This window comes from Populus trichocarpa, chromosome 1 (genome assembly GCF_000002775.5).
Source record: "Populus trichocarpa isolate Nisqually-1 chromosome 1, P.trichocarpa_v4.1, whole genome shotgun sequence".
In the NCBI taxonomy this organism is placed as follows: domain Eukaryota; kingdom Viridiplantae; phylum Streptophyta; class Magnoliopsida; order Malpighiales; family Salicaceae; genus Populus; species Populus trichocarpa.
Window position 1 is genome coordinate 302,969 of NC_037285.2, and position 25,696 is coordinate 328,664.

The window sequence follows — 25,696 nt, forward strand, 5'->3', positions numbered from 1 at the left end:
GCACATGACACCCACCTCCCGAGCGGTCCTCAATTTTCCACCTATGTCCAATATTACCCTAAGGAACTTCTCTTATCTCCCATTTTCTCCATTAATCCCAACAAAATCCACGGTCAATAAGACAGCAAGTTTGGAGTGGGTCCCAAGAAAGGCTGGCGCCATATGGTGGGGACCATTTTTATTTTTTTTATCGGATTCCAAATCTTCTATCGAATTTCATTTATGTCTCCTTCAAATCTTGCTGTCCAATTAAAAAAAAATAAACAGACAGAAAAGTGGATGGCTATAGTTGTAGTCCCTATAAATTCAAAAATGTTTCATTCTTGACCCTTTGTTTTAGATTCTCCAACATTAACCATAGTTTGTTCTTGTTTTCCGTGTACATAATGCAAAGTTACTTATTGTTGATTTCCATTAGCTATCAGCAACCAGGGGCTACATTGAAACATATTGGAAACAATGAGACTAACATCATCGACACGTTTTTTAAAGTACATAAACCGGAATGAAATGTTCTGAATCTATAGAGGTGGAAATATAGTTTACCCAAGAAGGCAACTTTGTATAGAGATAGAGAGAGACTGAGATCCAAGAAAAAATCTTGCATCCTTCTCTCGATCTATAACAACGTCAAAGAAACACAGATAGAGAGACTTTGAGTGTCCGAACAGAGAGAGAGAGAGGAGACTGTGAGTGCTTAGAGTCAAGGAAAAAAGATGAGAGAAATAATAAGCATTCACATAGGACAAGCGGGGATTCAAGTAGGCAATGCTTGTTGGGAGCTTTATTGTCTTGAACATGACATCCAACCTGATGGAATGATGCCTAGGTATCTTTTCTTTTCTGGGTTTTCAATTTTGTTTAAGCTTTTTAGTGATCGATGATCAAGCAGTGAAGTGTTTCGCTCTTTCTTTCTTTACTGTTCTATTCTTGTTTCTGTTTTCTTTGATCTTTTGCTGTTTTTTCTGTATGTTTATGCTAGTAGAATTTAGTGGGGTAGTTTTTATATATATACTTTTTTGTAATGGCGTATTGAAGTATGCTTTTTGATGGGATCAAGATTGTTTATTTTGAGTGTTCAAATCACCAGATCAGGCATCTTTTTTTTGTCGAACAATTACATGGTTGGTCTTCATAGATTTTGATTCTAACTTTTTTGCACATATCATATGTAGATAAACCATTTTTTCTCAAGAATCTGTGATGATTTGACACTTTAAGAAGGTGCATTGAAAGCTATGGTCTTTTGATAAATGGGTGAATCTTTAGACATCCATAGTTGTACTTAGAGTATTGTGTGTGTTTTTGCCCTGTTTGTGGTCTTGATTGGAGTCGTGGTGTGGTGTGCTAACAAAAAAAGCTAATGTCTTTTTGCAGTGACACTTCACCGGGTGCTGCACATGATGCATTCAATACCTTCTTCAGTGAGACTAGCTCTGGAAAACATGTGCCTAGAGCTATTTTTGTTGACTTGGAACCAACTGTTATTGACGAAGTTAGGACTGGAACTTATCGGCAACTTTTCCACCCTGAGCAGCTTATGTCTGGAAAGGAAGATGCTGCTAATAATTTTGCTAGAGGACACTATACAGGTAAAGTAATTAACTCTTTTGCCTTGTAAATTGTTGTGGGATTAAACTGATGTAGTTGTGGTTTGTAGTTGGGAAGGAAATTGTGGATCTCTGTGTTGATCGAGTGAGGAAGTTGGCTGATAACTGCACTGGCTTACAAGGGTTTTTGGTGTTTAATGCTGTTGGTGGTGGAACGGGGTCTGGTTTGGGGTCTTTGTTGTTAGAACGCTTGTCTGTAGATTATGGAAAGAAGTCAAAGCTTGGATTCACCATTTATCCTTCTCCTCAGGTACTTACTGTTTAAAGAAGTTAAAAGCTTGGCTTCCTTGTTCTCGAACATTACGAGGGGATGCCACAGGAAAGCATGATTCCAATAATGGCTAGGTTGTAACTCTTATGGAACTCGGTTATAATGTGTCTCTCTTTGGTTGCAGGTCTCAACAGCAGTTGTGGAGCCTTACAACAGTGTACTCTCTACTCATTCCCTTCTTGAGCACACAGATGTGGCAGTGCTCTTGGACAATGAAGCTATTTATGACATTTGTCGAAGATCCTTGGATATTGAAAGACCAACATACACAAATTTGAACCGATTGATATCTCAAACCATATCATCCTTGACAACTTCATTAAGGTTTGATGGAGCCATAAACGTGGATGTTACAGAGTTTCAGACCAACCTTGTGCCATATCCCCGTATCCATTTCATGCTTTCTTCATATGCCCCTGTTATATCAGCTGAAAAGGCGTACCATGAGCAATTGTCAATTCCTGAGATCACAAATGCTGTCTTTGAGCCTGCAAGCATGATGGCTAAGTGTGATCCTAGACATGGGAAATACATGGCCTGCTGTTTGATGTACCGAGGAGATGTTGTTCCAAAGGATGTCAATGCTGCTGTGGCTACTATCAAAAGCAAAAGGACTGTTCAGTTTGTTGACTGGTGAGAAAATACACAACTGGAAAAAAAAAAAACAACGAATGGTCGTGTTAAAGATACACGAGCATCATTTTCACTAGTAGTCTTGAATTTTTCACTTCTATTTTTGTTTTTTCAATGCCTGATAGTATGAAATCTTAAGCTGACATTTTCCCCCTGCTTAACTTATCATTAATCTTGAAATGTTGTTTTACTTGTAATCCGCAGGTGTCCAACTGGCTTCAAGTGTGGGATCAACTATCAGCCACCTACTGTAGTACCTGGGGGTGATCTTGCCAAGGTTCAGCGTGCTGTATGCATGATCAGCAACAACACAGCTGTGGCCGAGGTGTTTTCTCGCATTGACCACAAATTTGATCTCATGTACTCCAAGAGGGCTTTTGTCCACTGGTATGTTGGTGAAGGCATGGAAGAAGGGGAATTCTCAGAAGCTCGTGAAGATCTGGCTGCCCTTGAGAAGGATTACGAGGAAGTTGGTGCTGAAGGTGTAGATGATGAAGAGGAAGGTGATGACTATCAATAAGTTATTGCCACTTGCAATAGAATTCATCTGGGAAATGGTTAAGCGTGTGAGGGTTTGGCCACCAACCCGCCCGTCTTACGTTGCCGTTGTTATGTTTGTGATGTGTCGCACCATTATCCTTCTTCTGTAAAATAGTCAAGACTATGTCTGTCTTCGTATTTGAAGTGTATTTTATTGTTTCCAGTTTGATATTTCAGAATTAAGTTTCTCATCATTTCTATGTTTCCCTTCTCGTATTTCTGCCTCTATTCTTTTCATACCGCCGTATGTCAAGCAAATTGGCATCTGATAAAATCGTAGGTTCTTTTCCAAGCAGTTACTAAATTGGGTCTGGCAGATCAACTTAGTGGATCTATTTTTGAGTCAGTTTAAACATTGACATGATCAAATTACCTAGTTGGTTTCTTTCAAATCAGTTCACACATTGATCTAATCAAAATTAAGTGATATTCCAAGTTAACTTCCGACCTGGTTTATTAGCCAAACGATACGTGAATGAGTTAATTTTACGGAAATGGTTTTTTTTTTTGGTCTAAAACTGTGTTGTTTCATTTAAAAAAAACCCTGAATTAATTGTAGTTTCAGTAACATGTGTCTTAAATCGGATCAAATCATGGACCAGATTTGACAAGTATACTTTACCATTGTCCATGCCCACTGCAACATCCCTTCGAAAGGAAGGGTGTGAAAGTACAGGCCATCTGTGATTGCGGAATGCCTAGCTCCCGTTTGCTTGTTAAGTGAATAAATTTGCTTATTGGGTCTCTCGCTAGATGTTTTGGAAGCATTGAACAAGCGCTCAAATATATGAAGAACTGACAGCCACATAAAACTTCGATAAAACCACAGCTCGCTGTAAGGTGTTAGCTATGTTGTGCAAGTAGGGTTTTTTTTTTTTTTCTCTTGATCGGAAAAGAATGTAAGCACTTGAATTTTAATCATTACGAGGTTTAGACTTGATAGAAAAGCAAAATGTACAGCAGGCAAGGCAGGCTGAAAGAATTTCCAATCTCTGACTCAAACCTAGGTTTCCTAAAGCCCTAGTGTGAACAAATTGTTGGGAGAAATGAGAAGAAGATGGTGAGAAATGCACGACACTAATTGTATGAAAAGCTGTGTCAATGCCTTACAAAGGATAACATTCATCGTTGAATGAATCAAAACTCAAATAATATTTGATATCAAAACATAGCTGCTGCCTACATTCATGAAATTGAGAGAATCAACTAGAACAGAACAACTGGCAGAGTGCAGGGAGATCCCAGAGAGCATCACTTGAATCATTAGCATTCTCAAAGTACTCATTCCCTCCATTCATGGCATATAATGATGCTGATATCTGCCTTTCCACCTTCATGCGTTCGAATTCGGCTAACTCTGGACCAGATGATGTATCAGACAACAAACCAGCATTCTTCGGCAGCCACATTCCTTCTTGAACAAATTGAAGTTGAGGATCAAACCCAGACGGGAGTGAGCACGAGGGATGGGATTGGGATGTAACCGGTTCAAGCCCTCCAATGCAGCAGCCACTCAAGTCTGGCCTATATGCATTATCAAACACTTTGTTTTCTTGTTTGATGCCATTAAAATAACTACTATGGTTATCGATGGATGATGAAAAACTATCAATGTTGCTATCATTAGGTAGAAAACTATTAATGCTTCTATTGAAACTACTCTTGCTGCTAACTATAGTGCTGGTTTTAATGGTAGATTTTGTGGTGGAAGTCGCGGAAGAGTTCTGTTTCAAACTCTTTTTGTGTTTGAGAAGGTTTCTAATTTTCATAGAAACAGGAGAGTTGGAGGGGACATGAGTGTTAAAGTTGGTTCGAGTATTCGAACCACGAAGAAGACAGGCAGCTTCATCATAAGCTCGCGCAGCTTCTTCAGCTGTCTCAAAGGTCCCAAGCCACATTCTGATCTTCTGTGACTGTGTGGTGTCTTTGATCTCTGCCACCCATTTTCCTGAAGGCCTTTGTCTAACTCCAACAAACTTGTTCTTGGAGGTGTTGCTTAAGCATCTCTCCTTGAATTTTCTGTGTGAGACTCCTCTTGGCTGCTTTTGGAATTGATGGTATTCCATTTTGCAAGTGTTGGGAGAGGAGTGGGTGAGAAAAACTAGAGAGAGGGTGGATTTATACAGAGAAAAGGAGTGGTTTAATCTTAGTGGGTGTCTCGTCTTTTTTTACTTGCCAGCATTTTCCATTGAATTTGTTCTGTTTTAAGCATGACTCAGATATCAAAGTTGAAGTTAAGACCCACTTGTCAACACATCTCTTAGGGACATGCAAGCCATGTCTAGAAGAGAACACCTGAGAAACAATAGTCAGCATTTTCTTATTGGTTTAAGGTTCAAGTTGCCGTCCTCTCCTTCATCTGGTCAACGAAAGAACAAGGCAAGAATCGTGCAAGGCACCAAGGCAAGACACCTGGAGCCCTAGCCTTCAAAGAAGAGCATGATTGGGCCCTTCCATCGCAGATTTTGGTGGCATCTGATTTTGCCTCTCCTCGGAGGAATCTTCACTCACATTATCAAACAAACAAGTGACGAGAGGAACTCGTGAAATGCAATGGTCGTCTACCAGTGATTGCAAGTGCTGCCACTCCTTTGCCCACCTAGAGTCATCATAGAGACAAGACAGCAGTGACCACCACCCACTTTCCTTCAAGCCCACAACATAACTAGAGATAGTATTAGACTATTCCATTAAACCTAGACTAGAGTGCGCTTGTAAAACCACCACAAATTACCATAGCTATAAATCCCCATCCGGCGGTCGACTCATGGCATCATGGCATAGTTAAAGGCATGGTTAGTCAATTGAGGAAAAAATAAAAGTAATCTAGCTTCACTAGATGAAAAACTACTCCTTCAATTCAAGGTAAAACTTAAAAAATTTTAAATCCAGGTTGATTATCCCAACATATAACCTAAATAGTTCAGGATCAAACCGAATCCGGTTTTATAAGCATGGCTTATAGTTAAAGGTTTGATGGTATCATGGGGATATTAGTGAAGGTTATTATTGACAATTGATGCATTCCATCAGTCAAAAAAACCTAATAAAACATCAGCAAAGGGCCAAAAATATTTGTATTCGCAGAGTAGCCATTGTCCCATTCAAGTACGGTTCAAAGTTGTGTTCGTTAATTCTCAAAACAAAAGGAACAATTTTGTGTAGTAAGCGACTCCATACACGCTCGCTGCAGAGTTTTGTCTCCCTTCCTTTCTTTCTACACATGATATTACTACTCTTCTACGAAAACACTATAGGTGGCTCGTGATATCCCGGGGGTTGGCTTAAATTTTCTCAACACGATAAAATAATATTTAAATGATGATAATTTAAGATAAATCAAGTTAAATTTACTACAAACACAACTCACAGTATAAAAACAAAACAACCCCCAGAAAAAAAAACAAAAAAAAAATCATAAAGTTCAAGACCTAATAACGTAATATCAAGGATGAAAAAAATTCAAAAAATATAATGTTGAATAAACAAACCCGAGTCAACTCAGATTACCTTGATAAGTTTATAACCCACGATATTAGATTGAGATTAAAAAAATTCAAAAGAAGTACTTAGCAAAAAAAACAAAGTTCAACAAAAAAAACACTTAAAAAAAAACTCGAGTTAGCCTGGGTTAATTTTATTAACTCATCATCGTAATAACCAAACAGAAAGAGAGGCAAAAAAATAACAAAACTCAAGGAAAAATTATTCCATGCAAAACGATGAAATTGAAAAGGAAAAAATCATAAAAAAATCTACGAAAAAAAAATCAAACTTCCAAAAGAAGCACTTAACAAAAAATACCGAAGTTAAATAAAAAAACTTAATAAGAAAATGCAAGCTAACTCGGGTTAACTTTACCACCTCACACTTGGGATAACCCATCTCATGCTGACACGTGCATTTGTTTTTAAATAATATTTAATAAAACACGCTCAAGGGTCAATAATTAAATGACAGGCATGAAAAAAAATTTCAAACCATAAAAAATTAAAATTAAAATTAAAACAATGAGGACTAAAAAATGCACAAAAATAATTGAAATAAACTAATTAGGGACAAAATTGAAAAACAAAATAAATGAAGAAAAGAATAATAAAAAAAAAGAGCAATAAGAAAATTAGGACCAAAATTAAAAACCAAATAAAATTAAATTAAACTTCCAAGTGCAAAATAAAAAAAAATAAAAAAAATAACAATCAAAATAATAATAACCAAACCCAAAATAAAATACAAACTCAAGTACATAATTGTATTTGTTAAAGCTCTACACGTATATCAAGGTTTAGGAGAGGAAAAAAAAAAAAAAACAACAATCATTGCTCAAATGACAAAACACCTATTCTTAAAAGATGCGCTACCATCTTTTATATCGAGTGAGTAAATGATCAACCTTTTTTCACTACTGTATGTGTCCCCACATGCCACCATAATGACATGTCTACATGTGTGGCACACATAGGTCTATTTTATTGATTTTTAATACTATAATAATATAAATTACTAAAAAAGCAACATACAAATATTATGAAAAAATAATGATGCAAATTAAAAAATACCTTTCCAGACGGCCTTTAATTTTTCAAAGTCAAAGGAAAAATATAAAATTTTACTATACATGTACAAAAAACCTCTCTTTTAGAGGTCAATGTTTTTTAAACATGAAAAGTACAAATGTTATTTAACTATACAAATAAATATGCAAAGACCCAAAAACACTTGAAATAACTATACAAATAAATCTGCAAAGACCCAAAAACACTTGAAACGAAAGCTAATTTTTTGAGCTCTAGGCAATGTAATATTTTTACTGCACATAAAATACATAAAACAACAACCTTACCCTAATCATTTGTCAAGTAACATTTCAATTTCATAAAAAATACAATTTTACTCTCAATATCAAGGCAATTGTTAAGAATAATAAAAGACAATTATTATTACACTGAACTGATTAAATCCACAATAATTCTCCCCATGCGAAAGTTATTGACTGGGTCCTTTCAATTTTTTTTTTGTTTTTTTGTTAAAGAGATTCCCTTTAAAAATAAATTATAAATCTATATTCTTATGAGAGAGAATAGTACAATTCTTGGTATACTAAATAATTCTTTTGAATATAATAATAATAACTTATAACTTTGTCTGGAAAAAAAAACCCAAAGGGGCAGACATGAGAATTCTTCTTTCCGATTGCCACAAACACGAAGTACAGTCCAGGTTCCGAAGCTTCCACTTTCAAAAAAGTAAAATACGAGAGAAATGGTAAAAAAGAAAAAAAAATGAAATAAAGAGAGGCACTGCTCGCTAAATTATGAGGCCATGCACAGTGTCTATCATGAGCTAATTAAGAAAAGGGTGTAAAATCTACTAGTAACTTACTTTAGCAGTCTTCCAGCACGAGATCTCATTGAGTAGAGTGTAGTATCAAGACTTCAAAGAACTTAAAACAGTAGATCCAATATTGCAATTATAATGAAAGAATCACCATTTCAAAATTTCAGTGCATACAACTGATCAAAATCTCAGATGTTATTTGTATGAAACCCATAAATAGCATCACAATGGGGGGACAAAACTGTGACAAGAATTGCCTCACTGACAACCCTCAGACTAGACGGACGCACCAACCAACAAAAAAAGAAGAAAAACAGGCAAACAAAAACATTACCTACACTCTTTTGTTTTTCTTTTTCCTCCTTGACTCGATCTTGATGGATGCAGTATAAAATAGTACTTATAAATCATATACACATTCTACAAAAAAAAAAAAAAAATTCAATGGCAGTGACTTTCACACTCAATCAAACTGATGCCAGGTGGTTGTAGAGCGCCATGCAAAAAACAAATGATGGGAACCGATACCATCTTATCGAAAGAATGGGTAATGAATAATATTCCAACAACAGACCAGGGTTTGATTGCATCTTCCCCAGAGCCATCGCTTCCACAGCCCAAGAGACTATGTTGAGAGGATGGATTGCAATGCCAACTGTTGTTGTGGATGCAACAGTGATAAGGTTGAGGCCAAGGTAGCTGGTGGTAGGGTTTGTTGAAGGTGTCTCAGCAGATTAACCATTCGGCTTAGAGTTTGTTCAGTCGCTAGATCCTTACCACATAAAACCTACAGGAACAGTAGCATTCCCTCCATGAGAAAAACTAAAATTGCAAACATAACCCACATCTACCATGCAAGATGTATTTGATCATTTCCATCATTGCTCATCTAACTATACAAATTCCTTTTAAAATCAGAGGGAGATTTTAAACCAAAATCTAATGTATGTGTTGAGTTGAGTTTCCATCATTGCTTATCTAACCATACAAATTCCTTTTAAAATCAAAGGGACATTATAAACCAAAATCTAATGTATGTGTTAAGTTCGTATCAAACTCAAGCACAGCTGTAAGTGTTAGCATGCTGGGTAAAGGGAGGGACTTAACTTGGAGTATAGAGACAGATGAGAGAATCAATTACTAATTAGCATGTACTTGAATCAATGACAATATAGGTAATCACTAATCAGGAGTTGGTTCAGGATAAACATCTATATTGCAATAAAATACATAACCATAAAGTCAATGTTGCCAGATGTCAGACACTGGTGTTCAAGAAGGATACAGCTCCCAAGTTAAGTTGGAAGCAAAGTTGGGAGGGAGTTCTAACATGTCATTGTTTCACTTCATTACGATGCTTGTCAAAGGGATAAAAAAATTGACTATTAGATCAGATCAACCAAGCACAAAAACATCTAGACTTTTGAGTAATAAAAACGAGTTCAAAACAAAATATTAGAAATTTATTCGAGTTGTAAGTTAGGTGGAAGCATAAATTATAAACTAACCTCAGCAAATACTGAAACAATCTTAGGAAGATACTGATTGTTGGGTCCCAAAAGTTCAATGTCTGACCTGTAAATGAATGATAGGTACAAGTTCATTATTAATGGATGGTAATTGGTCAAAGCAAGGCATACTAAAGTTTGAGTAAACCAAAACAAGAAATGAGGGGGATGCTACTCCTTACCTCTCCACCATTGAACAAAGTTGTTCGTGAACAACTTTTGCCTCAATCAAATCGCCTGTTATTGGCAAACAGTTTAACCATGCAGGAACAACCTGCCAAACAAGACAAGTGTCAACCAACAAGAATGCTGAAAGAAATACCAAACTCAGTAGCAAATCAAATCATGGAAAACCTCTACAGTTATTTTTAATAATTCATAAAAATGAGCCCTACACCTACAAGATGCAGCCATAAATTTTTCAGTGAGCTCTCTTTGAAAAGACAATTTCCAGGTGCAGACTATCCTTCACTTTCTACTAGAAAGCATACAGCACCCTCAGAAGCTCATCACGCATAAAAGGATGGGAAGAGGCTTGAACAATGCAATATACTTAATGACAGACAGAGATCAAATACCTGAGCTGAATCAATACTGTCACGATGAAACTGGCAAATTTTCCCTAAAGCAGAAACAGCATTATCATATGCCATGACATTGTCTGGTTGCTTAGCATTAGGATGCCTTATGACAACATTAAGTCTTGATAGAGCCTCTGGAAAGAACTAATAAATGTTACTTGCAAGTACAAAAAAAAATCAATGCTTTTACTCCCACTAGAGTAAAAAATCAACTCCTTCAGGACACAGACAAAAATTACCTCCAACTAAAGATTTAAACACGGACCCACCAAATTCTGCACAAACACCAAGTCCATATACAGCTGCCTGAAAAATAAACACACAACTTGGATGGGAATATTGCAAAATTGAGTCAAACAACTACCAGAGCATAAATAGCGCAGACCTGCCGAACATCTGGGTTTTCATCGTTGCATGCCTCCAGTAAGAAAGGAAGATATGTGTCATAATATCTGTCCATCCACATTGTAACAGTAGCATCAAACAATGGTTCTAGATAATGAAAACCAGTACGTAAGAATGTGTTTGTGTGTGTTCTCTAGAAGCTTACTTAAGAGCTGCCTCACGACACTGCTCTGCAACATCATCAAAAATGCAAATTGCAATCCTTCTCTCTTCAGCAGTCTTATCCTTGCCCTACATTCATGAAACATGTCAGGCAAATAACACGAATAAAACTAGCAAAACTATTCATAGCATTGTTGTAAATCAATGGCTAAGGATGAAAATTGTGCTTTCAATGCATTGAACTTTTTAGTTGAAGATCTTGTCCACTCTTTCTCACAAATGAGAAATTCTATTTCTGAATATTGGTCGCAACCCTTGGTGCTCTTTGGTAAAAAAATTTGCTCATAGGGATGGAAACAATTTAGCATACACCAAGAGAAAGCAACTATCTTTAGAATGTATGCTAATGTGAAATGGAAATGTCAAAATCAATTATATGCACAGATTTCAACAAGTTCATGCCACCTTAAATCATGCAGTGTGGATGTTAATTAGTACCAATTAGTTTTAGACACGTAAATAGTCAGCAATTTACACCATAAAATACAAAAAAGTTAAAGCCAACTTATTAGAGCATTTCTCTACCCCATTATCATCCATTAAACAGCTACAGTGGCCACCATAACTGGCATATTTGCAAATAAACACCACCATTCCAATCCCTAGATGGAATGCAAAAATATTATCTACATAAAATTAGCCTTTCTATATTTTCTAAACTATAGTTGCTGGAAATAAATATTTAAACCAACAAATCCATGTTAACACCAGTTACAGCCTTGCATAAGAGCAATGTAAACAACACATTTAAGATAGGAGCTCAAACAGAACTCAGATACCAGAAATTTGATAGCTTTCAGGCAACATTAACACATCAAAACGAACCAAAAGAGAAGTTACACTGTATCATCCATTAAGATGACTGAAACAAAAAATAAGTACAACAGCAATAAAAACTTAATGATATACAAAAATCAAATAGGTAACAAGGAAACTAAAAAAATCCAGAATCAGGAGCTACGAACACACAATCAACCTTCTCATTGAAAAAAACAATGAAAAAATATAATAGTAAATATAAGATTCCTCAAGGCGACAAAGCTCAGAAAAGACTTGTAATCATGGATGAAGACTTACCCACATAGGAGTCAGGTAGGATGATAGTTCCTCAAATAAAGGCAAGAAAGAGGCTTTGAATGTTTTAATCAGAGTTCCCAAGATTTCACCGACCTGAAACCAGAAATTATACAACTAAGGAACATGAACTTCAAAGTTTATGAAGAAGAAATCAGTCCATGTTATTGTGATATATACTGACTTGGTCAAAAACATCCTCCTCTTGCTCATTTTCCTCCTTGATCAACTCACTCTCCTCCGCATCAAAGTCTTCAGCTTTGGCTCTATCCGCTCTCTCTCTTTTTCGACTGGAGCTGGCAGTGATGACCAGTTTTATCTCATCTACAATGGATCGCACTTGGTTTTCATCAACAAATGTCCCAGATATCTGAAAGAAGAAACAGAAGATTGCAAAACACATTCAGGGATTTCACATTGATTGCAGCACAGATTGGGCAAGAACACAAGATTCCAAAAAAAAAAATCAATTCCTAGTTTTCTCTTCACATGTAAGATGAATTCCAACTTTTATCCAGAATTTGATGCAGGATGAATTACAAACACAAAACACAGTGGGAAAGCAAAGAAATTGACATAAATAAGTTCATTAAGGAATACAACAAACCTGTAAGCATTCATTTAATGCATCCAACATGTTTGCACAGATCTCAGTATCAGGTTCCTGCAATCAATTTAATAGTCAAGAATTTCATCACTTCAAAGGGACATTAAATTAAAAGTAAGATTATACCAACACAGGAAAAAAGAAAAGAAACGCAGGTGACCTTGTGCAATGCTTCAACCAGAGCGGGAATAATATAATCAGACAGCTGCTTTATATAAGACTCATTGCGACCTTGCGCAAGTCCTTTCTCTACAGCTAATTTTGCAGAGCGCAGAAGTTCTGGCATGGCTGGAGAAGAAAGTAAATGACTCCAGTGAGTATTGTCGAATTTCAAATAAGGACCGGGGAACCAAAGGAAAAGAGATCCACATTATCAACTCAATACCTGAAACAGCTGCTTTCCTAACCTCTTCATGGAAATAAAATTTAAGAAGAGGTACTAAAGTTGGAGCAACCTGTGTGTAAAATGTCATTATATCAGCATCATGGAACTGGAAAGTTACGACGAGTATAAAATATAACAGTTGTTAATATGTTTCACTGACAAACCTGATCGATCCATGGAAAGAATCCTTCCTTCAACTCATCAGCATAGCAACATAACATATTACAAGCAGTAGCTTTTTCTTCCAGAACACTAGTCTTGATCCCTATTCTTTTGTCACCAAGGGTGATGGTTTCCATACTGTAACAGAAATACACATCTTAGCAAGACACAAGACACCAAACATGAGTTCATCTGTGTCTAGATGCATGTGATCACAAGCAATCATGCACATGTGTGTCTGAGAGAGAGGGAGGGGGTGCCCTAGTTACAGTCATATAAATATAGTAACTTACATATGCGTGCATCTTGAACTATTGATCTAGGTAAATGAACTTGACAAAGAGTTCTGCCAATAAATTACATAAAAAATTGATGAAATCAGGTTCAAGGAAAATATATACACCTTTCATCATCAGTATCATCAATGTCATTATCTGAATCTGCAGATGTAATGGTTACATCAGGCTTGAGTTGAGCAGACTGAAGCAAAGGTGGCATGACAACACTCATATAAGGAAGAAAATCTTGTCCCAAACATTTGCAAAGTCTGGCCCATGCCTATGACAGCAAAGAATAAAAGATCATGAGACAAGAAAATAACAAAATGATTTTAAGATTTTCTGCACATCTTTTAGTGATCAAAGTATACTTGGAGCATGTAACTTGTCGTTGGATCATCCGACTCCATCTGAGATCCTTGCAATGACATAAGTACATCCATAACCTGGACAAAAACAGAAAAGATAAAAAGACATGCCAAAATATAAGAACCAGACTTCTCAATTTATGGGTGAGTATTTTAGTACATAGTGATAAGAATAAGGATGTCAAAAGAAACCAAGGGCAGATCATTGATAAATTCTCCCCTATCCCAGGGTCAAAAAAAGTTTCCACATTTTAAAGGTATTCCATGAAAGACATGATAAACTCAAGGAACCACTCCTTAAAAAGGAAAAAAGAGTTGTGTTATGCAATGAAACCTACCTGCTTGGCATCATCCCTGAACTTATCCTTCCCCACAGCCATCCCAACTAGACTAATGCACTCCATAGATTTGGCACGAAGCATGCAGTTAGCCTTGTCATTTGCATTCACCAAGATGGTCTTCAAGTAAGGCATAACTGCATCATAGTATTTTTGGAAGTGCTCCTATGAAACTAGAGACTGTTAGACCAAATCTTCCATAAGACGAACTAAATAAGAAACCAAGCAGATATTATACATTACCTGAGAGGAATCAGCAACTGATGCCAAAGCAGTCAATGCTCCCTCTTGCACCATTTGTTTTCCATTCTGCACCACATATATGCCATATAATGACATATAAGAAATTTGTGTCTGTGCTAAAAGGTGTAATCAGAAAAATTATTTGAAATTTTATTTCCTACTCTCTTGTGAATATACCTGTAGAAGAACAAGCAATTTGCTCACTACTCCATCTAAGTAAGGTGTCAAAATTTCTGGAGTGCAGTTCTCACTGAAGTTAAGAACTGCTGAAGCAGCATGTGCCTGTCACAAAAGAATACGATGACTAATCAGTTACTGGATAGAAAAACGGCATAATCTTTGACTGCGTCTCTGCCATATAAACACTAACCCCACCCATTCAAAAAAAAAGTAATAATATAGAATAATGCATATTGATAGTGGGAACGAACATGAAAATAGGTACCAAAATAAGTGAAATGAGCTGTGATCCCTGCATGATCACTTTCCAGATTCTCATCCCGTCATATAAGAAATCCAACACCAGCATAAAAGAGGAAAAAAAAAATGAAGAGCATGCCATAACATCATTTAAGTAATCTAAAACCAATGTTAGATACATATTGTTATTTCCGACACTTTTTGTGTGCATGTCTGCATTACAGAAATTTATTGACAATCAACATTTGTTCTTGATTTCTATCCCCTCAAAATTAACTGAAAAGGTGAAAGAAAAAACATCAACAAACCCATTAATGTTTTCCAACAGATTCAGGGGAAATGCTTCGTATAGCTGACAATTGTTTAGACACAACTTCTTTTATGCAGACCACCCATTCCCAACAAAAGACTTAATTCAGTCAGCACAGCAGTGAGCTAGAATAGATGCAACAGGAGATAATCATATAATCCATGCCAGTTAGAGCAGTCAACACCAGCCCCCTGTCTTCTAGCAATAAAAATAAAATGTCTCAACCGCAAAAACTTAGGGCCACAAAAAGCAATTTACATTCTAGCTCAAAACAATCAAATGGCCATGAAATTTACCCTCTTACTCTACCATTGTGAGGGTGTTTTATGTTTCTATTTCAAAATCAGATACTGACATCAAATACTTTCTAACATCATTAGCTATTCTTGGGCAACTTAGAGATTCCAAGTATTCTCTACTCCTAATCAATTGAGACAGTCATCAAATCAGATGAATAGATAATAAACGGGTAAAATCTCATTCTATTAACAAATCTTTCAAGTCCAATAAACAAGTCAAATGGTTTGGGTACCAACAGATGCAATGTATGAAAGGAAGCAATCAATATAGGTGCTGGAAAGTGACATGAGATTTCCTTGATCATAAGTCCACAATTAGAAGCTTATTGCAAGTGTTTTATATAGTTACTATTCACCAAACTGAAAGGATCAAGATCAATCACAACAAGAGCTACTTTAACAAACAATCAGCTTTAATCAAAATCACATGAAGCAAATATATTCTAATCAAGATACTGTCTACCAAATTTAGAATTGGTAACTTGAAAAAACACAAAGCAATGAGCATGGCTAACCTGAACTCGAGGATTCTGAAAATCATCCATGGCAGCTGCTAATGCAGGCAAAACCCTTTGATGGTATTGGTTTTGCAAATCTGGACCCAAATCCGTGGACAACTGCCCAATTGCATTAATAGCTGCCCATCTCACACGGGGATGTGGATCATAAAATGAATTTAGGACCATTGTAACTACTTGTTCCAGATTTTTTAGCATTACCTATATCAGCAAAACAATAAGAACATAAATAACAAGAGAAATCAAAACCTTTCTAAAAACAATTCCTGGATATGTTATGGTAGAAACCAATACAATTCCATTTCAAACTTTCCCACAACAAATCACTTCAAGACTTTGAAGATTGAAACAACAATAGTCAGAATATTCAGTGACATTAACTGAGTGGTTCTCACCAACATCCAATACATTCCGACATAAAGAAAGCAAACGCATGCAAACAGCATTACAGAATAGCATAATGAAACTTAAAACAGCTTATTATTAACGATATGACTGCACATTACTGAGAAACAAAAAACCTGGACATCATTTGTAAATGCAATTCATTCCAAAATGACAAAATCAAATGCATAATGCAATAGTTAACATTAAAAATATAACTTCACAGCAACTGTCTATATAACTAGGCATTACAACTATACGAAAAAACAATATATTTCTATATCTTGGAGTACCCTTCAAAAGCATATATACATAACCAAACTTGAACAGCATATCATCAAGACATTAATCACAACTCGCAAAAAAAGAGAGAATATAGTCGTCGGTTATTTCTATATACCTTAGAGCAACCTTCAGCAATCTGAGCTAATGCAATAAGAGCAGCATGATGTTTCTGCCACTCAGGAGCCGCCAAATAGGCAGGCAATTGTTCCGAAGCAACTGGAACAATAGTATTCCCACCCAAAGAAATCGCCAACCTATCCAAACACTCTTGTCCCATGCTATAATTACTCGATTCCCCTGCATCTTCATCCTCGTTCTCTGCACTGTGCCACGCTGGATCATCCTCAATATCCAGCAACATGCTCATCAATATCGCAAACAATCTACTAATAAACTGAGGTAACTTTCTCATCATCCCTGGTGCCCTCTCCCTAGCTTCCGCCAACGTGATCACAAACTCAATAGCCAAATGCCTAGTCCCTTCCTCCAAACCCTCTGCCTCGGCAATCTGCAACATTGACCCCACAACATCCACCAGCTGCCTCCGCAAGAACCTGGGCTCCGCCCCTGCCAATTCAATCAACAACTCCAACGCCTCCTGTGCTGTCGCCTCATTCCCATTATTCAACGCCTCCGTTAAAGTCCTAATCATCGACGGCAACAAATCCTGAAACCGGTCCCTCTCAGACGTATTATTCAAACACTGGATAAAGTTAGTCACAGCATTCAAAGCCGCGATTTTCACATCGAAGTTCGTGCTGGATCCCAAACACTGTAGAAAAACCCCGTGCAGCTCCTTGATATAGGGAACCAAACTCTCTCCAATATACTGCGACAGCTGTGCGAAAATCAAAAAAGCAGATTCCTGCAACTTAACAGAATCTGACGTCACACACTGAAACATAAACGGCAAAAGCTCTGGCCATCCATTATCAGGCAAAATCCCGGAAGCAAGCTCGGAAACGGTGTCGCACAACTTCTTGGTGATCGATTTAACAGATTCCTGCTGGAGACAGGCAAGCAGGATCGATTTGAGAGAGGACTGAGTTTGTAACGAGAGGCGCGGCCAGAGGTAGGAGTCGTCTCGAGTGAGGAGTTTACGGAGGAGGACGGCTGACATGGCACGAGCATCAAGGTGAGGAGAGAATTGAAGGAGTTGAGCGAGTTTGAGAGAGAGTGAGTTAGGATCGTGTTGTTTGGCGAGGTTGAACAGAAGCTCGGCTTGAGATCGGGTTTCATTAGAGGAAGACATAAGGGAAGAGATTAAGATTTCGAATTGAGAAGGATCGCCGGCGAGGATGGCAGCGAGTTGAGATTGCTGGAATTGAGTTGACTCGTCCATGGTGGTGAAGAATTAGGGTTTGTGGTGGTGGTGGTGGCGGTGGTGGTGGAGGTGGCTAGGTTTCTTTTGGGGGGTTTAGGGATTAGAGGGAGTGAGAAAGCGAGAGAGAGAGATTTGTTTTTTTTTTTTTTTCCTCTCTTAGGGTATTTTTGGGGGAGAGGGGGAAATAAGGAGGAAAGAGGAGGGAAAGGGGGGGAGTGTGAAAGGAAGAGGAGGGGATTAGGGCAAAGTAAGAAAGAGAGAAGGGTAGGATTGGATTAGCTGGAATTTGTGTGTTATGATTAAAGGGTTTTTATTTTTTCCCAAATATATGTTTGTTTGCTGAATATTAGTTATTTTTAAAATTAAATTAATTTCTGTATTTGATAAAATTATAGAAAATAACTTGAAAAATACTTTTTAGTATTTTGGTACATCATATAAAATAAATTGAAACATAACTTATTAATATTTTTTTAAACATTTACATAATATATATATGGCATTAAATATAAATATTTGACCACATAGATAATGAAATATAAAAAGTGTAATAGTGAATATTTTAATTATATTATATATTTATACATAGCTTATTTTATAAAATATAACTATATATATAATATAAATATTGTAAATATAATATAATAGATATATAACCTTGTTAAATATAATGAGATATAAAAAGTGAATTTTTTTATTATATCAAATATTTATAGATAGTTTATTTTATAAAATATAACTATATATATAATATAAATATTGTAAATATAATATAATAGATATATAACATTGTTAAATATATATTTATAACAACTACAATTTTTTTTTATGGGTCGGTTTTTTAAAAGAAAATAAAGTGTTTTTCAAAGATAACAAAAAAAAACACTTTTCTAGAATAAAAGGTTAATTGTTTTTTATTATAAATCATTTTCTTCGACTAACCTTTTATAAATTCATAAAATATATAAAAATAAAATTCTGTTTTTCTTTTTGAATGAAAAAATAAAGATATTTTATTTTTATCAGAATTGATTTGAGATAATTTTATCTCGATACATGTAAATTGTTTCAACGATACACTCATATATAATCTAAATGTCTATTATATTTTTTAATTAATGTGGATGTCCAGGTCAGTTTGTGTGTACCTCAACTAATCTCACGGGCCTTGAAGTTAACGACCATATAAACCTCCAATGACCATGAGGTTTGCGAAACTCGAATTAGTGACCTGCAGGAAGCAAACCCACGACCTAATCAGTTGAGCTACACCCCTCATAGTTAAAATCTAAATGTCTATTAATCTCAAGAGTGAATGGATTCTATGATAAAATTTCCAAACGAAGATAAAGTATTTTCTCATCGATTTTTAATAAATATTTCACACTTGCTAAATTTATTCTAAAAGTAGGGGTGATCATTTTTTGTTCGATTTGGTTTTTATATATATAAAAAAGCAATCAAATCAAATATTTTTTTTAAAAAAAATCGAAACCGGTTCAAACCGACCTGTTTCGGTTCGGTTTTTTAGAACAAAAACTAGTTTGGCTCGGTTTTTTTCGGTCTGGCTCAGTTTTTTCCCTGTTTGGCTTGATTTTTTTCCGGTTTTTTTAGTTTCGGTTCGGCTTTTTCGGTTTCAAGCTTAAAAAACCAAACCGGTCGGGTTTTTTAAAATTCTAATCGGTTTTTTTTCACGGTTCGGTTTTTTCAGTTATTTTTTTCTGATTTTCTCAGTTTAATTAGTTTTTCAATTTTTTTACTCATTCCTATCTAAATACTTACCTTTAATCTAAACTTTAATTTATACACCGTAATGATAACGGAAAAGGAAATATGTAAGTCGAGGAAGAATAATATTTGTATGGGAGTACACGTAGAACAATATGATAATGTAGACCTAGCCTGCCTCAATTATTTGCTGAGTCTTTTGTCTTCAGAGAGTTTATGAGTTATGACGTGTGGAGATGATGGCAGCACCATGACATAGAGAGACGGTGACCCACCATGGATTTCAAAATCATCCAACTCATTTCATTCCCTTGTTGTTAGGGTTCATATATAGATTGAAGAGAGTGCTTATTGATATTATTATATTACAATAATTATTACCAGAAGGTAAAAAGAAATATTGACTCGTAATTAAACTACCATGAAAGTCAAGTAATTTCACTATTAACCCAACTTTTCTGCCATTCTTAGGGTTTGGCTTCCTAAGCTACGTAACTTTACCATAATCCATATAGTTTTGAGATTTGACTTGTACTTCAATCTGTAAATGGATTTATTCATCACATTATTATTTTTTATTTAGTAGCATATGCTTAGATTTGTACCCGCGCTCCTTCGTGGATCGAAAAAAAAAATTAACGTAAAATAATACCAGGTTAAAAAAATATAAGATTCAAGACACTGGTTAAGGTGGTAATTTAAATATTATAAATAAAAAAACACAGCAACAATAAATAAATTCATCAAAAAAAGTAAAAAAACCAAGATCTTAGCCCATCCAGATTGGCCCCGCAAACCCAATGTTAGAGGGCGAAACTGTAAAATAATATTTTTTTTAAAAAAAAACCCATATTAAACCAGGTAAACTCGCAAACCCCGCGACCATAAATATTAGATTGGGATAATATCATAGAAAGAATAACAGAAAAAAAAAGTTTAAATGATGAAATTGAAATAAATTTATTAAAAAAAAGGATAAAAAACAAAAATAAACTCGTGTTAACCTTTGAAATCGGTGATCCTAGTAATGAACTTGTAGCTAACTTCATAGAAGGCAAATCTTAAAAAATAACAAAGCAAAATTTAAAAAAATAAAAAATTATTAAAACATCAGCTTAAAAAAAGAAAAAAAACAGGCAAAACCGAGTGAACCTCCTAAATATGGTCTAATTTCTAAAACTTGTAATCCTTGAAATTCTAAACCCGAGTTTAATCAAGAAACTTAATTTTTAAGCAATTTCATTTTGAAGAAGGAAATCATGGAAAAATATTAAGAAAAAAAACTTGTAAAAGCAAAAAAGATGGCAACAAAAAAGAATGTGGATACAATTTGATAGAAAAGAATCCGAGGAGGATGAAATTGTAAAAATTAAAAAATAATCCCAAACAAAAAATAAATAGCAATAACTTTTTTTTTTATAACTCCTGAAAATTTAATTTTTATTTATTTATCATAATTTTATAATAAAATGTAAATTAAATACTTTTTTTTGATGTCGTAAGTACTGGACACTATCTATGAATGAGCAATTACTTTAAAGAGGAGGAAAAACATGTAAACTTAAAATCCATCGTATACTTGCATATAAATTGGGATGCACATTATTAAATAATATTCTCAAGAGATCATCCATCGTAATATAATACCGTTCTAGCCAAACTTGAGTGAGCTCTTAATTATGAGAGATTCCGTGAACTGCATGTGCTAGATATATAATCAATTGCAATGTGAATTAAATACTCTCTCCCTCAATTTCTAATAAACTCTGGAGCAGGAAGCTGAAGCTGCTGCTGCTGCTGCTGCTGCTGCTGCTGCTGCTGCTGAGGATCTACATGGTGTAAAATGAAAATGACATATCTATATATAAAATCGTGAATGGGTTGGTATGGTGGCAAAAGAAGCTACTACACTCCAGTCTCCATTGCCATTTCTTTATGTGGATAAAACACGCTTTACTCATCTTATTTTATACAACAGTACTCCAGTCCCTCGACAATGTAAGTTGCCATGCACAACAATCAATTACTGTTTTTTTTAATTTGTCATGATCAACGTAATCCCTTAATTAGCTTAAGGTCAGTACTGTTAGTAATTAATATTCCAATCTGTTTTCTTCCTTTCCTTTGATTATAAGAAAATTATACCCTCTAATATTGATCAGAAGCAATGAAGTGGCAATTGCATATATAAATGAGCTAGTTGCTACATGGTAGTTTCGGGGAAAAACTTCAAAAAGAAGAAGAAGAAGAAGAAGAAGAGTAGAGTACTTAAATTTTTTTTATACATGTTAATTTATTTAATTCCCTTGTCATTGCGTTTTAAATGATATGCCAATGGAAATGTAATTTGTCAATTATTGAAATATATTAAATTTAATAAAAAAAATTGAATATCCTCCCATGCACTAAGCTGTTTTATAATATAAAAAATATATATTAAAATGGATAGCTTATTCTCAATTTTATATATTATATTATAATTTTATATTTATTTGCGTGAGATATATTTGTTGCTGTGGATAGCCTCCCACTAAGCTGCACAAACGATTGGCCCAATACATACATACATACATACATTCATGTCCACCCCTACCAGCAAATTGTACCACCTACGTACATGATTAATTGTAGCAGTCCAGTTATTATTATATACATACAACTTACAAGAAATCCCATTTGAACGTACAGGCCTTGTGATCATGTTGTCTGTCAGCCCTGCGGTGATTAATTGGCTCCTTGTGTTCTATTGTTCTTTTCAAATCTTCATTTCTTTCAGAGCCTTAACCATGTTTCAGATGTTAATGGTGTTGGGATCATTCAATAAGCACCCGGTGAGTTCATTTTCAGTCCTCGCGCATTCGATTTCTTTCTCCAGCTCAGTATATATGGTCTCGAACTGCCCAAAAAAAAACGAAGGAGAATTAAAACAAGGAGGCTGGGTTTATGCATGGGCTTAGTTCCTTGTTAATCAGGCAAAAAAAAAAAAAAAGAAGTTACCCTTTGGTAAATCAATTTTAGCTGGCTTGTAAGATGGAATATTTCTTGACGGAATTTTTCGACAGTGCTCTTCAGGTTTTCATTTTCAATGATGGTCATGGCCAGCTTGTTCTCGGTTTCTTGCACTGCTTTCTGCTTGAATAATAAAAGAAAAGGAGTAGGTTGGTGGGGGAGAAGAAAACAGTGAATACAGATAGCAGAGCTGAAATGTTAGCTTCCATTGTGAAATTATGCACAGCATAAACCAAAATAATTCACACAAAGAGGAAGACTCTTTCTTTCTTTGGATTTCTTAACCTCATGATGAGCAGTGCTCGTGAGACTGGCATTTACCTTCTTGTTCTTTCGATAACGTCTATCAGTTTCCCGCTTCTTTTGCTTCTGCATCTCCTTGGTGACAGTTCCGTTCGAGTAGTACACATGAGGCGGGAGATGGAGATCGGTAGCACTCGAGGGAGTGGGAACAGTGAGGAAGGAGATGATCAGTGGATCTAGCAGTAACACCAACAAAGGGATCAGAGAGATAAAAGTTAAGCTCTCCATAATAATCAACGATGAACAACTTTGTTAAATTAATGACACAAGATGTAGCACTTACTCTCGTCCTCCTCCTCCTCCTCCAGCCCCGCAGGGGCAGGGGCAGGGGCAGCAAACAAAGGTATTGTTGAAGGCATTGTATTTATAGTTAGGTGTAATCTGTGACCAAGATTATTCACACGGAGGAAGACGTACAATGCTTTTCTTCTTCTCTCTGGAGAGGCAAGTGCGACCGAAAGCGAACGAGCACACATATATAGCGATTTATTTATTTTTATTTTAATATAAAATTAGGAATACAGAGGACTTTGCAAAATGTTGGGCAATAAATTAATTAAAGCTATGTTTCTTTTCTAGAAAGTAATTTTTAAAAAATTATTTTTCAAATTTTTTGTATTTATTTGCTATTAAAAAAAGTTGGTCAATGAAAAACATTTTCCGATCAACAGAAAACACTTTCCAGTCAAAGGAAAATTTGGTTTTGTTTCCAGGAAAGTGTTATTTCTTTTTATTTTGGGCGGAAAACACTTTTTAAAAGTTGTGAAAAATTTAGAAATATCATACTATTTACTGATTATATCAAATTTGGTTCTTGAACTTTTGATTGCTATATATATTTTGTTTTAAATATTTATTTTTCAATTTTATACCTTAAAATTTAATTTTTATATTAATTTTTGTCCTTATTTTTATAATTATTATTTGCTTTTCCCATATTATTTTTAATTAAAAATTTTTATCTATCAAATTTGATCCTTATTCTTTTGATTGTTACTTATTTTATTTGAAATAATTTATGAAATGTTAATTATTATTATTTTAATTTCTTCATCTTTCAATTTTTTTATCTTTTAGATTTGATCTCTATTATTTTTATTATTATTTATTTTATTTGAGATAATTTATGAAATTATATTTTTTTCAATTTCATTCTCATTCAACTTTTTAATTTGTAAGCTTTATTTCTCATTATTTTAATAAACTTGAAAAAAAAATAAACATTAATAAGTTATTTTCCAGCTCATTTTTCATAACATAATCAAATATTAAAAAATATTTTTTAATTTATTTCTCATTACACTACCAAATATTGAAAAATAATTCACTTTCTCAGAATTTATTTTCTTAAAATTTATTTAAAAAAAATTATTTTTTAGTAAATAAACAGGTTAAATACTTCGCACGTGAGATCAGAACGCTTTGAAGAGCTGACGTGCGACACCATGGAGGTGGTAATTTTATTTTATACTTGGCCTGCAAGAAAACAAAGTTGTTCGTTAATTCCGATTCGAGGACCTGGCACGTGGTTGTCTTATCTTTGTGCTGACCCCACCGGTATCTGAGCACTGCATGCCTTCGTATAATATTCAGATATCTATTATTATATTTAAAGTATTAGAAATTGAAAATAAAAGAATAAAATTGAAGATCTTAATTAGAGTGAGCTCGATGAAATGAACCATTTCCTGAAGAAAGAAAATGGACCAATTTTTGCGTATATAAAAACTAAATTATTCCATGCCGTGAAATGTTGCTTAAGAATGTGTGCGTAGGTGTGTAAACCCTTTACAAAGATGGATGATTACTTGGTTTGTTTTCTCGGTTTTTCATTTTCTCTCTGCAGGACCTTAATCAATAATCATGTTTGAGACTTTGCTGGCGTTCGGATCTTCGAATATATAGATACTCAGCTCAGGCATTTCATTTTCAATCCTAGCTCGGGCATTTGATTTCTTGCCTCAGCTCAGCATGTATGGTCTCGATCGGCCTGCCACAACAACAAAAATGAAGAAGAAGAAGAATTAATAGCACAGCACCATCTCTTTGATGATCCAGCTTAAGAAGAAGAGCATAAAAAGAACGAAAGAAAAGAGACAATTACCCTTAGCTCAATGGAATCTAGCTGCTTTTGTACTAAAGTTTCTGAATGAATAGACTAATACTGACCACCAACACGAGAGATTAAATAAATAAATTTATATTATTAGTAGGAGTCAGAATAACTTACAGGCTGCCTTTCAAAACCAATCACAGTGTCTCTAACTCTCTACTCTTTGTAAATTAATGTTAAATAATACATGAAACTGATCTTCATTGGAATACATTAAATTATATCTTAGGATATTATTTAAAAATTTAAGTTTTTGAGGTAAGATGATTTTTTAATATGATATCAGAGTCTTGATGATTAAATAGTTATGAATTCGACTCTTATTTATTTAATAAAAATCAAGTACAAGGTAATGCGGGCATGTGCAAGTTTCAAGCTCAAAGAACTTTCACTTGAGAGGATGTGTTAATTAGAGAATAATATAAATCATATCTTGAGATCTCACCTAACAGCTTAAACTATTAGGTTGAATTGGTTTTTCAACATGGTATCAGAGCCCTG

General features: G+C 34.9%; 4 protein-coding genes across 4 annotated transcripts; 1 reads left to right on the forward strand and 3 right to left on the reverse strand.

Moving 5' to 3' along the window:
* The first annotated feature begins 520 nt into the window (after positions 1-520).
* LOC7457696 (tubulin alpha-6 chain) lies at positions 521-3,248 on the forward strand. Its single transcript, XM_002297595.4, has 5 exons — positions 521-829; positions 1,378-1,592; positions 1,661-1,860; positions 2,006-2,514; positions 2,719-3,248. The coding sequence occupies exons 1-5, from the start codon at positions 717-719 to the stop codon at positions 3,032-3,034; spliced, it is 1,353 nt and encodes a 450-aa protein (XP_002297631.1). The 5' UTR covers positions 521-716; the 3' UTR covers positions 3,035-3,248.
* An 887-nt stretch (positions 3,249-4,135) lies between these two features.
* LOC7483245 (ethylene-responsive transcription factor ERN1) lies at positions 4,136-5,608 on the reverse strand. Its single transcript, XM_002299068.3, has one exon. It carries the CDS (start codon positions 5,118-5,120, stop codon positions 4,257-4,259), a length of 864 nt encoding a protein of 287 aa, XP_002299104.2. The 5' UTR covers positions 5,121-5,608; the 3' UTR covers positions 4,136-4,256.
* Positions 5,609-8,518: 2,910 nt separating this feature from the next.
* LOC7457697 (uncharacterized) lies at positions 8,519-18,243 on the reverse strand. The gene is made up of 20 exons (XM_002299069.4): positions 16,834-18,243; positions 16,047-16,250; positions 14,680-14,784; positions 14,503-14,568; positions 14,260-14,424; positions 13,925-13,999; positions 13,679-13,833; positions 13,278-13,413; positions 13,114-13,183; positions 12,889-13,016; positions 12,729-12,785; positions 12,306-12,491; positions 12,125-12,217; positions 11,031-11,116; positions 10,866-10,932; positions 10,720-10,786; positions 10,478-10,614; positions 10,082-10,173; positions 9,900-9,966; positions 8,519-9,178 (listed from the first exon to the last, which is right to left on the reverse strand). Exons 1-20 carry the CDS (start codon positions 18,058-18,060, stop codon positions 9,017-9,019), a joined length of 3,345 nt encoding a protein of 1,114 aa, XP_002299105.1. The 5' UTR covers positions 18,061-18,243; the 3' UTR covers positions 8,519-9,016.
* A 4,103-nt stretch (positions 18,244-22,346) lies between these two features.
* Positions 22,347-23,441, reverse strand: LOC7457698 (uncharacterized). The gene is made up of 4 exons (XM_002299070.3): positions 23,366-23,441; positions 23,101-23,258; positions 22,768-22,899; positions 22,347-22,666 (listed from the first exon to the last, which is right to left on the reverse strand). The coding sequence occupies exons 1-4, from the start codon at positions 23,439-23,441 to the stop codon at positions 22,562-22,564; spliced, it is 471 nt and encodes a 156-aa protein (XP_002299106.1). The 3' UTR covers positions 22,347-22,561.
* Between the last annotated feature and the right edge of the window lie 2,255 nt (positions 23,442-25,696).